General features: G+C 49.9%; 2 protein-coding genes across 2 annotated transcripts; one reads left to right on the forward strand and one right to left on the reverse strand.

Annotated features, from left to right (window-relative positions):
- Window positions 1-36: 36 nt before the first annotated feature.
- On the reverse strand, window positions 37-17,102 carry P4HTM (prolyl 4-hydroxylase, transmembrane (endoplasmic reticulum); the record flags this gene model as incomplete). The annotated part of the gene is made up of 8 exons (XM_009071744.1): window positions 37-164; window positions 1,460-1,583; window positions 2,128-2,218; window positions 2,615-2,800; window positions 4,366-4,528; window positions 6,501-6,597; window positions 7,635-7,825; window positions 17,075-17,102. Coding segments are annotated over 8 exons (1,008 nt in total), but the record flags the coding sequence as incomplete, so codon positions are not given.
- On the forward strand, window positions 9,932-13,555 carry LOC103799422 (secreted frizzled-related protein 5-like). The gene is made up of 4 exons (XM_009071743.1): window positions 9,932-10,209; window positions 10,948-11,120; window positions 12,032-12,118; window positions 13,221-13,555. The coding sequence occupies exons 1-4, from the start codon at window positions 9,944-9,946 to the stop codon at window positions 13,553-13,555; spliced, it is 861 nt and encodes a 286-aa protein (XP_009069991.1). The 5' UTR covers window positions 9,932-9,943.
- Window positions 17,103-17,105: the final 3 nt, after the last annotated feature.

A 17,105-nucleotide genomic window follows, 5' to 3' on the forward strand; every position in this document is an offset into this window, starting at 1 on the left:
GCATCCCGCTGTAAGCCTTGTCCACTGTCCACTCGCCCGGGGCTCCGGGCCCGGCCCCCGTCTCAGCCCCCGCGTAGCGCTCCATCTCCTGCTGGAACTGCTGATGCCTTGGGTGACCAGGCAACCCCCGTGCAAGGCAAAGTCATCCAGCTCCCCGACCCAGCCTGCGGAGCAGAGCCTTGTTAGGAGGCTGCAGCACAGCCAGGACTGCACAGGGACACGTGGCCAGCGAACACCGACATCAGCTCTCTCGCCCACAGCGCCCGCCTGGACTTGAGCTCAGATACACCAGCTCTCCCGCCCACAGCGCCCGCCTGGACTTGAGCTCAGATACACCTTACAGGAGCTGCTCCTTCTGGTGCCCATTCACCTTCGTGCCACCCCACCCTGGCACCTATGAGGAGTTCACCAGAGGTCCCCTGAGTGCAAAATGCCCATTGCCTCCACGTCTCTACTCAGCACAAGGGGCTCTTGCATTCTGCATCCAGCCGCTGTTTTTCTCAACCCTTCCCACAAATGGAAGCTGGCATGGAGGAGATGGTGCTGCCACTAGAAGGCCTGTGAAAGTCAGAGGCTTGCAGCTGTACTAGGGATAGCATTTCAGCAGTTCTAAATGACCCTCTCTTTACAGAGGTCCCATGGTTTTTCTGTGGCAGACTTGCTTCAGCAGCCACTTTCCATTTAGGAACACATTGCTCATAAAAACACCACAGGGCTCTTCTCAGAGGACAGCAATGGTCTTAGTATTATCACCCAACAACACAAACACTGGTCTTGTGACCTTCTCTGTGGATTTTCTAGAGATGGAAACATGAGCCACTCCCAGGGGACCTGGGATGCTATGCTCCTTCCCCACATAGCTCAAAATCTGCCACCAAAACGCTCTGGAGCCATACTCACCAGCAGCCTGGAATATTCCTGTCAATCCCACAACTTGTCAGGGAAAACCACACTGTGCTTTGTGACAAAAACAGCCCCAAGGACACATACCATTGGGCTGTGGCTCAGCTACAAAGCAGAGCCTGTACAGGGTGGCCCCTGCCTCCCTGTGCTGCAGAGCCCATGGCCGTGCTTTTGTCTACCTCCCCTCCCCACCCCTTTGGGCAACACCACATCAGTGACACATTTTGAATCGCAGACCAAGTTCCAGCAGGAGTTCCAGCTCGCACAGCGGGATGGGAGGCAGCTGGCGATGGCAAGTGCAGCCAAGGTCTTTTGTTTGCTAGCTAGTCCCATCCCCCAAGGACATCAGGAGCCACTGACCTACTGCCTGTAAACAAAGGCCTTTCAGAGTCAGGAAGCTCCTACCCAGCTGGTGACAAGTAGAGTCTATGGTTCCCACTAGCAGGCAGCTACCACCCTTGGGCTGTTTCTGAGCTCCCAGCCACAGCAAGACTATGGCTGTCACCTCCTGCAGTCCTACTGCTCCCAAGAGCAGAGTCTTGAACTGAGCCCATACCTTCTCCGTCCGACAGGTAGTTGTACCAGAAGACAGCAGTGCCTTGCTGAGGTTTCACTCGCAAATTGCCCTTGTCACAGTTTTTCCGAGTATCTCGCAGGTCAACATCGTTCTGGATCAAAGACTGGAGAGAAACCACAAGGCAGGTGTTGGAAATGAGGCTGGAACAAAGCACGTGCACTTGACTGCCCCTGCTGCCAGCTGTCACCCTGCCCCTTGCCTGAGTGCCCCACAGGGACATGGCTGACCCAAGGGCTTCCACAACCCACCTGGAGCAGCCAGTTTCAGGCCCCTAGAGGTCCATAACCTGTTTCTGAGCAGCTGCTCATTCCTTAACACATTGCCAGACAGGAACACAACATACCTGCCAAGGCTTAGTCTGAGGAAACCCATCCAGACAGAAGTGAGCAGGACTCATGTTATGGCAGCAAGGCCAAGAGACCTTGCACCTCTGAGCAGGGAGAGCTGCAGCTGTCACAGCCCTGCACCTCTCCCCTTGGCCTCAGGGAAAGGACTGTAAGCAGAGCACAGCTTCAACATGCTCTAGCTACAAATGGTAACACCCATCAACCTCACAATCCAGACCCCTTCTGCACCCACAGTGAATAAAGACATTCAAATACATACTCAAAATCCCCAGGGGTAACATGTAGAAAAGGTTTGCTTACCATCTCTTCATACGTCCTGTTATCAGCAATAGGAAAGACTGTTTCGCCTCCCCCAGTCACATTGTTCAGGTAGAACAGCACAGTCACATACCTGCAAGACAGAGTGGCTGTCAGGAGGCACACCTGGAACAGGAGGAAATGCAGAGGGGCTGTCTGTACAGTGGCTCCTCCAAAACACCACAATGATTTAATATTCATCAGCTTTTCTCCAAGGATAACACAAGGACAACAAAGAAATTCCACACACGAGAGTGTCTTTGTAGGTTCTGGTGGGAATGGCCCAGCAGCTCTGCAGAAACACTCCGCCCTTCCTCTCTGGACCCAGAGGATTTGCTCACCTCCTCATTCAAACCCCCTCATGCCAGCAACCTCCTGAGCTAGTTTGTGAGCCCACAACCCAAGCACCGAGTCCCATGTGAGGTGAGGTAAACCAGCTCTCCACACCACTTCCCTGATGCATTCCAGAGCGTGCCAGGGCAGAGCTTACCGGCAGGAGGTCTCAAAGGGAGCGCTTTCATTGGCAACAAGCTTCGTGTGGCTGCAGGCAGTCTCAGGGAAGACAGGGCCACTGTCCATGTGGGCATGGTAGTGCCCTCCTTGGTCGTACCGCACCACCTGCAGGGGCTCACTGTGCTCCACAATCTCGGGGGGCAAGCGAGTGAGGCGCATTACCCTAGGGAAGAGCAGAGCAGGTGAGTGGAAACACCCTCACTCTGGTTGACCACTACTCCCAAGCAGTGAGTAAATCCAGAAAAAGATAACCCCCTTCCCCGACAGACCGGAGAGACGGATGGGCTGCAGCGAGCATGCCAAGAGATAACCAGGTCCTTACAGATCTGTGGGACCATCAGCATCAGCTCAGAAAGTCCTTGTCAAGGTTAACAAAAAAAACCAAACAAAGCCGAAGGGTGCATCTCCAGCAGGACTGCTCTCAGGAAGACTTTGCTTGCCCAGCAAGATCCCTTCTGTGCGTGTCCCTGGAGCCTTCATGTGCCATCTCATCACTTCTCTGGACTCCTGTACACCACCTACAGACCTCGGGGACAGTTAGCAAAGCACAGGGCCCCTGCTGAGAGTGAACGAGAGACTAGCTCTAGGAATAGTCTTGTCACCTAACTCACCTTTCCCTGTTGCCTTTTCAGTAGCCTCCCCCAGGGCAGAGGGGCACTGGAAGTGATCAAGGAGACCGGAGCCCTCCTGCTCTGGGATTTTTCCACTGCTACATCTGAGATCATCCCCAAGGCAAGCAGGTACGTCTTGAGACCTGCCAAAGAACACTCAGAGCTCTGAGAATCCAGACTGGTGAAGCCCTTGGGGCAGGTGGCAAAGCCCCTCCAGGCACTGCATGGTCCCAGGGAGGACTAACAGCCTCATTCAGTGCTGCATCTTCATGTCCTCCCAGCAGAGGCCAACTGAAGAGCGGTGCTTGTGTTTGCTGGCTAGCTGGCACAGGGAAGGTGGCAGCCACAGTCTGCCCTAATCAAGGCAATATGCAATCCCATTCTCCCACTGGAATGCACTGAAGAAAAGGAGTGGCCAACAGCCGTTTTCAAGCCTCAGGACAGATTTTACCCACCCATGTTCTGGGCAAGGACCAGCACCACAAGAACGAGAATCTCCAGCCAATTTTCTGAAACACCACAGCTACACAATTTGGTCTGTGTGCTGGGTTTCAGCTCCTCACAGTACCAAATCTGAGATGAAGGGAAGGGTAAGAGGTTCTCCCACCTGCCTGAGCTGCTCTGCAATATGTGTGCTCAGGGGGTTAAACTAACTTGGCATACTTGAGGTGAGGCTGTGCTTGTCAAAGTCAGCTCTGAACAGCTAAGACAGACTTCAGTGAAATGCATGAGTAACTAAAGCAAATGACAGTGACTACTGGCACCCAGACAGCATTGGAAACAGGCAGTTTCTCCCACTAAGCTCATTTACTAATTAGAATGAATGATTTCATATAATGCCAAGTCTTCCTGGTTTTATAGGGCTGTTCCCAAAAGTGAATGGAGATGCTGAAAGATTTGGTTTTTCTTTTGCCTTTTTCACGGGACAATACTAATTCTTGTTCTAATGAAAACCTCCTCTCCCCATTTTGTGTCTGTGTTCATTGCTCTTTATACTCTAAAAACTTCCACACAATTAGGAAGTGTGAATATTAGCAAGTCTGCCACTGCCTCTCCCAGCACAGGTGATCCTTGTGCCTACCCAAACCCAACGGCCCCTCGGCTGCCTGGCCCTTACCTTTGCCGTATGGCTCTCATGACCTGGTGTGCCCCCTCGCCCTGGTACAGCCAAGTGTGCTGGCTGTTGCGCACCAAGTCACTCATCTTCACTTTCTGGCTTCCCATGTACTTGTGGAAATCACGGATATTCAACTGTTTGAACTCCTCCAAACTCAGCACACCTATGGGAGCAGAGGAAGAGTCACCTGACTCTGGTGCAGGTAATAGTTCTTGGCATCCTGTACTTGCAGAAACACCAATGAGGGCACTGCAGAAACTGCCCTTCTCAAGCAGACCCCATTCAGAGTCCACCTGTGCCCACCATGGACTGTACCCCCTATGCCCAGGGTCACAGGCCCCAGCAATGCTTTCACCTGTAGCAAGGGGCATACAGCAACCTGACAAAGTGAACCGTGCAAGGTCCAAACTGGGACAGGTAAACCACCATCTTGAACTTTCAAAAAACGCCTAAAACACATAAACCAATCCATTGAAAGAGAGAAACAGTCATTACAGACCTAACATACACAAGAAAGTCTGTGCCACCCCATGTCTTGGGGCTTGTTACTTAGATACTTAAATAGACACATTTAAGGACAGAATGGGACACCTCAGACCATGACCTTTCAGAGTAATTATAAAAAGCAAAACCCAAAACCAGCAGCAAATTCTCCTGCATTTTTCTAACTGCAAAACATGAGTGAGGAATACATCAGAGTATGATCTTGTGTAAGTAGAAATAACAGAAAAGCAAGAGGTGCAAAGCTGTTTCTCCTAGAACAGACACTGGTTGCACTCAACAGACTCAGCAAGGGGTAAGTTTTGCCTTTGCTGGCTTCAGAAAAACCCTCACACTTATTGTATCCCCTTTCTGGAGAAGGGAAGCCTCACCCTGGGGACCAGGTCCCTGACACCAGTGTGCAATGTGCTGCCCAGCAGCCAGCACACATTGTGGGCTGAGTGGAGCTCACTCAGGCAGCAAACCCAGTGCTGGTGGGTGCCAGTTCTGCTCCCTGGGGCACATGGCACCCTTTGGCATCAGGAAGGACCGATCACCAGGGTCAGCCTGGGACAATTCCTCAGGTGCCAGTGGTTGTGACCAAATGATCCACTGTTATTATTCCTAGTGTCTCCCTGTCCCTACTTCCCCTTACTCCCCGTGGTCTTTGATAACGCAGTGCCACATCCAGGTTGTGACCTGGTCTTTCAGTGTCACATACCAGTCTAACAACAGAGAGAAGCAGCACACTGGAAACAAGAGCCCTTTAACAGGACCTTTCATTTGTTAATGTCCAGAATAGTGGAGAAGCCACTGAGGACTCAGTCATGCCTCTGCCAAGAATGCCATCAGCCTGGAGGAGAGAGGCATAGGGTGCCCTCCGGATATTTACACATTCACACTGGTATTGCTTCAACTCCAAAGCAGCTCCTCCTGGGCAGCTCTCAATGCCAGGTCACTGGAAGAGAGCGTGCAGAGCCTGTGCATTCACTTAATTTGATTAGGAAGCGGAGTGCTGCTTAATTGAGGCCACTCTAATTAGAGCAGCAGAGGTTAAGAGTGCATGTCCGGACCAGCGGGAGCCCTTGGGAGACAGGGGCAGGAGGGGCAGAAGTGGCCTCAAGTAATACAGAGAGTTTGCAGTGGCAGAGAGGGGGTGAGTGACAAAGGCTGACCACAAGACAATCTCCACTTATTTCACGCTCCCCTGCAGTGACACAGGGTTCCCAGTTTGCTGCAGAAGTCCTTGAAAACAGCAGGGAATGGAAGGTGTGTCTTAACACCTGTATCCCAGGTAGTAAGAGCTCTGCAGCCAGAGCCAGAGCAGCCTCTCAGACCAGGGGAGCAGAAGCACACTCTGAAGGTCCTGTTTCAGCAGGGTATGAACCAAGGCAGGTCTGACTGGGAGTGCAGAACTGCATTCTGGTCCTGCTCCTGCAAGATCCAACCCCAGGTGGTGGGACCAGTCTGCTGCTGGACTGGTGACACAGGGGCAGGAGTGCTGCGATATGAGGTTTACATTGAGTTTACTTCCCTGAGAAGGACTCTAAAGCAGTGTTACTTTCCTCTGAAGAACACAGGCCTGGGAAGGGACACGGCTGTGTGAGGCATCCAGTGTGCTGAGGGCAAAGGGATTCTCATGCTGCTGCTCTTACCATTCCCATCGGGATCAGCCTTGACTGCTGTGTACATCTCCCGGATGTTTTCAGGGGTCATCCACCTGCCATTCCCAAGTCGGGTGTGGGTCAACACCTGAAATTCATAAATGGATCAACACAGGGCACTGGCTTCTTGTACCATAAACTCTACAGACTCCCTGTGTGAGGCCTGGCAGGCTCTCCTCTGCAGCACATCAGTCAGCCAAGCATAGGCACATCTCTGCAGAGAGACAACCGCAGTGAGAATCATCTGGCAGCCACACACAATGTGTGGCTGATGAGTGCTGTTATTTCCAGTTTAGGTCACGGTAAATGACTGCTGGGACTTGGTTAACCAGCCCTGAGGTGGAGGGGGCACAGCTCTTTCTGTGGAAGGGTAAGTAAAGCTATTGCTGATAAAAGTGGATGCTTTTACTTGTCAAAGATAAGGGCCTGGAACAAAAAGCTTCCTTTTCACATGTACAGAGAGATGCAGAATCCTGGAGAGTTCTCACCAGGCTCTGACATCCAGAGAAAGGGGTCTTGCCCAGGGTTGTCACTGGCACAGTTCCCCATACTCCACAATTCTTGTGGCCCACAGGACGGTTCAGACCCTGTCTGAACCAGATTCCACCTGGAATGGGAGCTTGGGGAGTGACATCCTTGAACTGCCAGACCTGCCCTGATGCACCCTGCCATACAGGGCAAGGGTGCTGAAGAGCTGTGGACAAGGTGCTCATTATCCCCCCCAGCTCATTAACTAGGGTGGCTTTGCTGGAGTTTGTCAATTTGCACAGTGAGTTCCCTACAGGCTGCACAAAGCAGGGCCCACGTGGCAAGCTCACTGCCCAGGACACCCAGCAAGAGGCAACCCACAGCACAAGGAATATTTTATTCAGCATATTCAAATCACACATGTCCTGCCAAGGACTATTGCTGCCTCCCAATAGCATGACAACTGCTGCACATTGCCCCAGAAACTTCCAAGCTGAAGACCGGCACAAGTCTTGAGACATAAAATTAAGCAAGTGTTTATTGATATATACTGGGGTTTGGCCCTGCCCAGGCACATGAGTAAACAAGAGACTATCTGAGGAGAGGAACTGCCAGAGGGTCCCCAGCAAACCTCCCCCAATCTGTCCTGCCCTCTACCTCTTTGAGCTGCAGCTGCCCATCCTGATTGTGGTCCAGCAGATTGAAAATGTCCATCTGGCTGATTTCAATCATTTCCATGGCTTCCTCATAGTCATCTGTTGGTAGGATCTGACTCTTCTGCAGCCCTTTCAGCTTTGCTAGATGGACGATGAGCTTGCACTCCTCCTCTGTCAGGAAGTCGGGAATTTCTGCAGCAAAAGTGTGAGCAACAACAGAGACTGAAGAACTGTTAGAGTGCGATCCCATACCCATGGCAGGAGACGCAGAAAAAAAAAAAGAAGTGGAGGGGAAATTTATGAACTGCCTAAGTTTGGGCCATTCAAACACATCCACCCTACTACCAGAAGAGCTCTCAAAGAGCACACACCACACACCTGAGCTGCTGGAGGCAGGTATTTTTATAGCAGCAGTTCCTAAATGTTTGGATGTAGGGGTCAAGCCCTGAAACTCTCTCACAGATACCACAATGGACAAAGGAGTGAACAAACACGTGCATATCACTGCATATTACCACTTCAAAGGTGCCGTGTGGATCACAGTCTGGGAACTGCTGCTTTACAGGAAGGGGGGCCAAAAACCTTTATGGTGGGCAGTGGTGACGGTCAGGGTGTCAGGCTTCCCTGCTCTCATGTGGAGAGGAGGGCACTTTGCACAAAACCAAACAGCTTTTGCTCTACTATGAAACTCAAACAGAAAGGAGAAAAATTCCAGCTGTATTCCCACTAGTTCCCTTTATGCCCCACTAAAAATGGTTTTCAAATGCAATACAGAAACTGCACATGGCAATGCCATGTGCATATCCAGGTACTGCCAGATTTCCTGAAGCAATCAGGCAATTCCAGGATCCCATGCAAATCTGAATGCAGAGAAATCCTCTGATGACCACGAGGCTAGGAGATTTCTAGCTGCATGGTACACTGGGCATGCACTTGGAAAGCACTGGAGAGCAGTTAGTCTGTTGCCCAGGAGGTTGAGAAGATCCTTCTGGCTGGTGTCTGCCACTGCTATGGTGAACCTGTTACCAGCTGCTGCGACTTTTGAAAAGGGAAAGAAAAACCACCAATGCAGGACAGGTTTAAGTGTTCCTAGACCCAAGGTCCTGCTCTCCAAATTACAGCTCCCTAGAGCTCCTGCAGGTATATGCCAAGGACACATTATACATCAACTACAGCAACAACGCTAAAATGTGGGGAAAAAAAATTAATTACTTCCATGACCCAAAATCAACCCTATCAGCTCAAGCTGTCAATAAGCAGTTGGCTTCTCACTAAGTACAGACCAGAACTAGCCCTGTAGAAAATGAGCTGTTCCTGGGAAGCCCTAGAACACAATGCAGCCAGCTGTATCCATAACACCCTCCAAGGAAGCAATTTCCGTCACAGGGAGTGCAGGGTCCCCGTGCCAGAGGATGCCTCAGAGCCGGAGCTCCCACCGACCTCGTGGCATGGCACCAGGTCCCAATGAACCATGTGCGCTGGCAACCAACGCCCCCAGTATTTCCAGCTCCCCAAACTGGGCTACAATAATGATGGCTTCTGGAATCTTAATTACATGCTGCAGGAAGGACAATCCTGTTCTTCAGCGGTAGTAACGGGATGTCGGAATGAAGAAGGAATTCTGCTGACCGGAAAAGTGCACTGTCATGCAGGTTGCAAGGTGAGGAGGTTTCCAGCTGAGTGCTGCCAATCCTATCTGCAAACAACCTGGCCCCACAGCTGCAAATTAGTTCCTCTCTGCCCTCAGCTCTCCTAAACAGTTAACTTCTGGCTGTGAGACTATCCTATCTCCCTGCCTGCTGGACAATAGATCCAGCTAAACAAATGCCTCCTAATTGACTTTGAGCAACACTTGATTGCCTTTACAAAAAACAAAAGAGAGGAAAACATTGGGGTTTATGAAATAATGACTAATCCTGGAGCAAGAGAAAGGGGATGGGTTGTAGCAGTGGTGTCAAACAGAGATTCAATCTTGGCTGAAACAGCCCCAAGACACACGGGCCAAGTCATTCATCCCTCCCCAACTGCCCTCATTTCCACACCTGCTGATCTAAGCCAAACCCCTGCTAAAATCCAAACAATCGGGGCCGCTGGCAAACGAAAATTGGAGCATTGTCTTCCCCATGAGGGCTCTGAAAGGGCTGCACTTAATGAGGATGGATTGACAGAGAGGTGGCTCATAGGCTATAAAAGGCATCCCACAGTTCAGCAGCTCAGTTCAGGGTGTGCTGCCCACCCGTCGCTCCAAGCATGGTCACAGCCCACCGCAGGCAGCGCTGGAGGTCGGGTGGCCCATGGGTGCTGGCTCTCATGGCACGTCTGCTGCTCTGGGGCTCTCCAGGGGCCTGGGCAAGCTACCTGAGGAGATCCTCCAGCTGCATGCCCATTCCACACCGCATGGCCTTGTGCTACGATATCGGCTACTCCGAGATGAGGATTCCCAACCTGCTGGAGCATGAGACCATGACAGAAGTGATCCAGCAGTCTTCCAGCTGGCTGCCCTTGCTGGCCAGGGAGTGCCACCCAGATGCTAGGATTTTCCTCTGCTCCCTCTTTGCACCGATCTGCTTGGACAGGTAAGAAGTTTTTACAAGTTATTTCAGCTGTAACAGTTAACTCTCCCCAAGAGCACAACTGCATGCGCCTCCTGAGAGAAAATGCATGTTGTGTGGCCAGCACAGTCCCTGAGATGCTGTGCTGGCCCTCTCAGCAAGGGGCAACTGAATTACCCAGCAGGGAACAGCCCTCTAAAAGTGAAACATGAGCATTTCATCTCGCAGGAGCAGAAGCATTATGTTCCCTCTGGATTCTCCTGCTCTCCCACCCCAGGCACCACTGCCATATCCCCCTCGCACACCACACTAACTGCTGGCACCCATCAGTTCCTCTCCCTCACCCCAGCTTCTGCCCTGAACATGTAGGGGGTTTCCCAGCCCAACACTGCCAGCAGCAGAGAGATATCCCCAGTTTTGAGGTGCAGTGATCAAAGTACAGAGCTGTTAAGGAAATAGAGTATCCAATCAGGCACCTGTAAAGGTAAACTGCCTCCTGCACAACTAGAGAAGTTCCCTGGGGGGGCAAAGGGCTTCTGGCCCGGCATGTATCAAACAGCCTTATCCCTGCTGTTCTCAGAAATGTGTTGTTTGCTTCCTGGACATAAATGTTCAAAAAAATCAAAAGATCCCAAAATAGCCTGCTAGCACCACAGTGTGCAACACAGCCCTGTGTGGCAGCAGCACAGTGCCAGGGCTCGACCCTCAGCCTGCTGCCAGGCGTGGGAGTGCTGAACGCCCCTCCTCCCCTCCTCTGCCCAGGCTCATCTATCCCTGCCGCAGCCTGTGCGAAGCTGTCAAGAGAAGTTGTGCCCCCGTCATGGCTTGTTACGGCTACCCCTGGCCTGAAATCCTCAACTGCAACAAGTTCCCTGCAGATCATGAGCTGTGCATCGCAGCAGTCTCCGTGGATGAAAATTCCTCAAGTAGGAGAAGTAAGGGTTTTTTTCTCATACATTTTCCCCTATGTAGCACTGAAAGCTCTTCAGGATTACCCTGTGTCTTGTTTCTATTCTGCATATTCTGGTTTTAAGCTGTATAAAAAAAAAATAAAATTCTAGTTTTGTTCTCTCTGGGAACTACGTGTAGAAAATTAGCATAACATTGACTCTGGCTTGTTCCTCTCTCTGCTGTATTCATTAGCTCCTTGGGTGCCATCAGACCCCGCTGGGTTTGGGGCACAGGGAAGGAATGGCTGTAAAGCTTCCAGCCCAGGCACAGCAGGAGAGCTCATGGTGTGAAGGCTCCCAGCAGCGAAATGTGCTTCCAGTGGAGCTACTGAACTGCAGCCCTGATCTCTCAGCAGTGCCCAGGGTTTAAGTAGAAATGTTTTGCAAGCCTTCTTTTTAAACGTTAGGGAACACCACAAAGGGGCATGAGTCTCTGCAGACATGAGCTACAACAGAAAAAAAATATCTGTCTGGAAGACTATATTAAACATCCAGATACTGATGGACACTGGTGGAGACTCAAGAGCAGTTAAGGGGAGAACAGACATTTCAACAACGTAATTTCAGCATCACTGGGTGGAGTTTGGCCACACTAGTGGCTTTGCTGTTTCATCCAAACTAGATCATCTTCACTGAGCATTTTCAGTGCTGTTTTAACATGCAGCACACACACAAGCCTGAACAAAGCACGACAAGCAGTGTCTGCCCCAGCCACAGGAAGGGGAGTTTAACATTTCCCACCCTGGCTGTCTGAGATGTCTCTCCAGGGACTGGGCAGCTCAGGAAGAAATGTCACCGGGAAGCAACAAATCACCACTCGCAGATCACACAATTCCATTGTCCCTTTTCTAGTGAAGCTTGACTAGGGTATTCTAACCAAATTTCTGTTGCAGCAGTGCCCCGAGCCAGCTGCAAGGACTGTGAGCTTGAGGAGGCCAGCACTGCCAGGGAGATCCTGGAAAGCCTCTGTGCCAATGATTTTGGTGAGTATCCTCCTCATGCTCTCAATTGCTGCTGTTCCCTCCAGCAGCCAAGCAGTGGTATGGTATGTTATGGACTTGGAAGAACTGCAGCTTTTACAGCAGATCCCAGGGATTTTCAGGACCCACTTTACCTGTGAGGTAACAGGAGAGCTCAGCTCCAGGCAGCACTGATGGTGAAGACTTGCTTTATTTCTGTGGGCTCTTCTGTGTCAGACTGTGGCTGCTAAAAAGAAGCCCTACTCTGGTTTTTCCTTAGAGACCAATGTTTCAATCAGTGCCCACAAAAACCTTTAGCAAAATCCATGTTGGCTATTCCAAACTTCAATACCATTGTTCTAGTAATGTGACTCCCCCTCTTCTAGCCCAAGCAGGCAGCAGTACTAGCTTTGCTCAATCAGCTGGCAGGCAGTATTCAAGATACTGTCCTGAATTCAGGCACACAAACTTTGTGGGGAAAAAAAAAAAAAAAGTTACAAATCCTGGGCATGCCACCTTCTGAAATCCCAGCTCAGAGAAAAGTCAAGTAATTTGCACATGACCAGGACTTGGACACATCCACTTGCTTGTGCCTGTACTTCCTACAGGTTTCATGCAGTGGTGCTGATACAGCTTTACCACTCTTATGAGGAAAATGGATTGAGAAGGAGGTCTTTTCTCCCAAGTAACAAGCGACAGGACAAGAGACAATGGCCTCAAGTTGCAATGGAGAGGTTCAGATTGGGCATCAGGAAAAATTTCTTCACCAAAAGGGTTATCAAGCACTGGAACAGGCTGCCCAGGGAAGGGCACCTGGAGGTATTTGGAAAATGTAGACGTGGCACTCAGGGACATGGTTTAGTGGTGGACTGGACAGTGCTGGGTAAATGGTTGAACTCAATGATCTTAGAGTTCTTTTCCAACCTAAACAATTCTATGAATTTAAGAACAATGTTCAGTACTGGAGACTAACCTCAGATGAGAACTTTTACAAATTCACTGCAATTACAAGAGCTTGGACAGATGCCTCCCCACAGAGACAGCAGAGAAGCCTTGGGCTGGCTCTAAGTAGGTAAGAGCTATGAAAACCAAACAGAATTAACAGCTCTTTTTCCAACCCCTGCAGCTGTGAAAATCCGAATCCTGAGGAAGAACACGACCACCACCATCTCGGACTTTGACCTGGACCCCTCCAGGGTAGAGGTCCTGAAGCATGGCCCACTGCTCAGAACAGAAATCCCCTCCAGGCTGCAGCAGTGGCTGGACATAGACGCCACCTGCGCCCACAACATCATGAGAGGCACCCACGCAGGAGTCTTCGTTGTAAGCGGTGAAGTACAGAGTGACAAAGTGGTGGTGAACAAGGCCTATGCCTGGCAGAAGAAGAACAGGAACCTGCACCAGGCAGTGAGGAGGTGGAAACATCACCGCTGCCCTGAACAGGCAGGGCGGAAGGTCTGAAAATCTCAGTTCCAACAATAAGAAACTGCTCCCTTCCCTATGGCTAGAGAACTCCTTTCCCTGGCAGGTGGTGTTTTGGAGATGTACAGTCCATATTTCTAGGTGATTTGAAGCAGTCATAGTCCACAGATAGGGCCTCACTACAGACACCTGTTTCACCAAGACAGAGCTTAAGGATGCAGGTTTAACATGTTCCTCTCACAAAGCTCTGCAGATCCAGGACGTGTGATGGACAGCGTTGTGTGGGATCCAATGTCACAACAAAACTGAACTCTGCAGGCAAGCACAAACTAGAAGAGACCTTCAGGAACAGTTCCTTATAATTCTCATCATCAGAGCTGGTATATCAGTTTCATTATTTGACCCTGAGACATTGATGCTGCCCAAGTGCCTGCCTACTTTCTGTCCACAGAGATTACACTAGTTTCCCTGACTGCTGAGTGATGCTTTTTATGTAATGGAGCAAACACTTTACTCTTGAACAGCCTGAGGTAAATTAAGGAGGAGCAATGCCCCTTCAAAAATGCATGCTGAACCCTGCTGTTGAGCAGTCACTCAGGCTGCCCCTTCAGCTTCCTGTGCAGACAGCCAACGACCATTCGCACAGGTAAAAGCAAAGAGCCATTTGTGAGCAGGAAAGAAACAGAGCTGAGGATTTCTGCATAACATGGGAAACCATTTCTCAATGTAAAAAAAATCAGTCTGGATGAGAAGATTCTGGTAACTGGGGATATCACAAGAGCCTCGAGAAAGAACAGAGCAGGAGTGAGACATCAGCTGTGCAAACCTCTGTTTTGGTGTGCACAGCAGCTTTGCTCAGGACAGGGAGGTGAGCCCCAGCCACAGCACAGCAGAAGCTACCTGCAGTTTTGACATAGGAAAAACATTTCACAGCTGCCTGGCCTTCCACCTGCACACAAGGCAGACAGAAAAGGTGGGAAAACTCAGCCTTACCAAGTTCTCTGCAGCTCACTCTCTTACCCAAGTAGGACTGTCACTCCTTGCAGGGGTACACAGAGCCATAGCTCTGTGCTCCAGACCAGAGCAGGAAACAGCAAATCCTCAAATGAGAAAACAAGCCTAACAAAGCACTGTGCATGGAAAGTTTTCTCCACTGGCTTAAACCTGGGGCTGAAATAAAAAACATAAGGGAAAAAACAGCCTTTGGGAGGAAAGCCTTCTGCCTTGTTGGTGATGCCTGCAGGGTTGGTTGTGGAGAGCCACCCAGTTTGATGGAGACACATTGCCTCCCCGTGCTGGTGAAGCACATCAACAGCCCTCGGTGTGAGCTCCTCTTCAGACTAGTGTGGGCTGAAACGAGTGCTCAGACACTCACACTGGAATTGAGCTGCGCCCTGACATTTGTGCAGTGATTACTTCTCTTCCCTGAAGCTCAGAAGAAAAACATGGTGAAATTTCCTATTTTTATTCCTCCCCACTGCCTTGTCTTACAAACTGCTGCCCAATCCACAGAATCCTCCGTCAGGTGGTCCCTGCAATGGCAGTGCCTTCTAACAGGCTGCATTTGGAAAACACATAAAAGCTCTGAAGGTTGAAAAGGCTTTGTCTTATTTGTTTTCCATTAACAGGGTTATTTGATTACTCGTGTTTCCCAACTAAAAAGTGCACAGATGGTCTGACTTACAAAGCTTTAGAAATGATGCCTTGTAGCCCGAGGAGGGAAAAAATAGGGCAGGGATTTTTTTCATGGCTCCGTGACATACACTTGGGTTCGATGCAGATGTGACATACTCACATTTGAAAAACAAACCACAAGTTTCCCTCTAGTGCCCAGCCCAAGCTCCAAAGCCCAGAGCTCACATTAAATCATTAATGAGTGTCTGCTGCTGTGGTCCCACTGCAGCCTGCTCTGCAGAAAGCAGAGATCACAGACCAGCCACTGCTTCCCTAAATTGGTTCTTGCATGCCGCAGCACTTTGTGTTAAATGTCCAGAAACTCAGGAGTCTTCACTAAGGACTTCTGTGTTTATCAAACACAACCAAGTTAAATACACATTTCCACTAATATAAGCAACAGATATGCAATAAATTAGTTTTTAAAACCAGTTGGTTTAGATTGGCACTGTTTGCATAGATAGAGAAGCCTCTGGAAGTCTTTTAAAATCAGTGCTGGCTCCTGCCAGGTTCAGCCAGGAGATAAGAGCTGTCTTACAACCTGCAGTTTCTAAATAAGGGACTCCTTATCAGAGGACAAAGGAGAACAGACTCCTGTGGCATCTCAAATGGTGAATGTCTGTCACTGTCTGTGATGGCATCCTCAGGGAGCAGCAAAGCTTCCCTCAGAACTGATGGAGGTGCTGGGACAACAAACTAAAGACCATGGGATTGGTGCTACCAGGACCAACCTTCAGCACCTTCCCTGCAGGCCAGGACCAAGGCTTTCACTGCAGTGGCACAGGGGAAGCTGGAAACAGGAGTTTTCCTGAGGGAAACCCAGAGCCATTGCCCCAGTCTATGACTCTGGTATTGGTATCAGCTTTGCGATGCTGTGGGGTATCAGTTCCAGGCTGGTATGTCTGTTTACTGAACATCAGACAGAAATCCACTCAGAAATTGGCAAATTGTGAGCAACAGCTATGTAAAAATGAGAAAAGACCTTTGTATATTTCTGCCAGATACTTCCTGCATTAAAGGAGTTTGATAACAAACCTATCTGATTTATGGCCAGGCTTTCAGAGTATATAATCTATTTGGAATCAGAAAAAAAACCTCTATTTACATTACTGACAAAGCATCTGAAAGATTCTCTATTCTATCTTTTCAGAGACAACAGGTTTCCTCTGACTTTGGGATTTTGTAATGATCTGTCCTCATAAAAATTAATTTGTATATTCTCAGTGGATTTCCAGAACACAGAGTTCAATTAATGAGACTTCACCAGTCACAGCAAGAAACCACAGAAAGGTACAGAAGGTTTTAAAATATCTGAAAGGCAGGTCTTGTGTGGTTGTGTATCAGAGCAGCCAAAAATAAAGATAAATCTAGAACTGGATGCAAAATGGTGGAAGACATTAAGTCTATCAATTCTGTTACTCATCAGCACTGAAGCACCAACACTAAATAGCTTTTTCATAATTTATTACTAAAAGTTTGGGGATCTCTTTTCCCTTCCTAATACTGAGCAGCTTCTCCGAGGTCCTCACCAGTGATCGGCTGTCTGTTCCCGGCATTTTAAAGGGAATATGAAAAACCTGGAAAGGTTAATCTTCCAAATTCTTCCAAGTGGGCCATGCAGAACAAGTAACCTCTGCGAACACCGTCTCAAAATACCTTAAACAAAATCACACTCCGTTTAACGCTGCCCCAGGGGAAAGCAGCACAGGGAGGCGATGCAAACACACGAGAAGTCATTTCCCCCCGAGTGGGTGTGAGGCAGCAGCGGGTGTCAGACAGACAGACAGACACCCCCACCGCAGGCAGGAAACCTCCCGGCCCTGCCCGCCGGGGCCCGCGGGCTCCGCTCCCGCGGCACGGGCTGACAGCGCGCCCGGTACTCACCGAACAGGAGCGGCTTGAGGCTGAGGGTGCG

This window comes from Acanthisitta chloris, unplaced genomic scaffold (assembly GCF_000695815.1).
Source record: "Acanthisitta chloris isolate BGI_N310 unplaced genomic scaffold, ASM69581v1 scaffold10563, whole genome shotgun sequence".
Taxonomy (NCBI): Eukaryota; Metazoa; Chordata; class Aves; order Passeriformes; family Acanthisittidae; genus Acanthisitta; species Acanthisitta chloris.

Bases quoted from the DNA above. Each gene is read 5' to 3' on its own strand.
- LOC103799422 (XM_009071743.1), top strand. From the start codon at position 9,944: ATGGCACGTCTGCTGCTCTGGGGCTCTCCAGGGGCCTGGGCAAGCTAC. The intron at 10,210-10,947 runs GTAAGAAGTTTT...TCCTCTGCCCAG, and splicing joins GCACCGATCTGCTTGGACAG to GCTCATCTATCCCTGCCGCA. The intron at 12,119-13,220 runs GTGAGTATCCTC...CAACCCCTGCAG, and splicing joins CCTCTGTGCCAATGATTTTG to CTGTGAAAATCCGAATCCTG.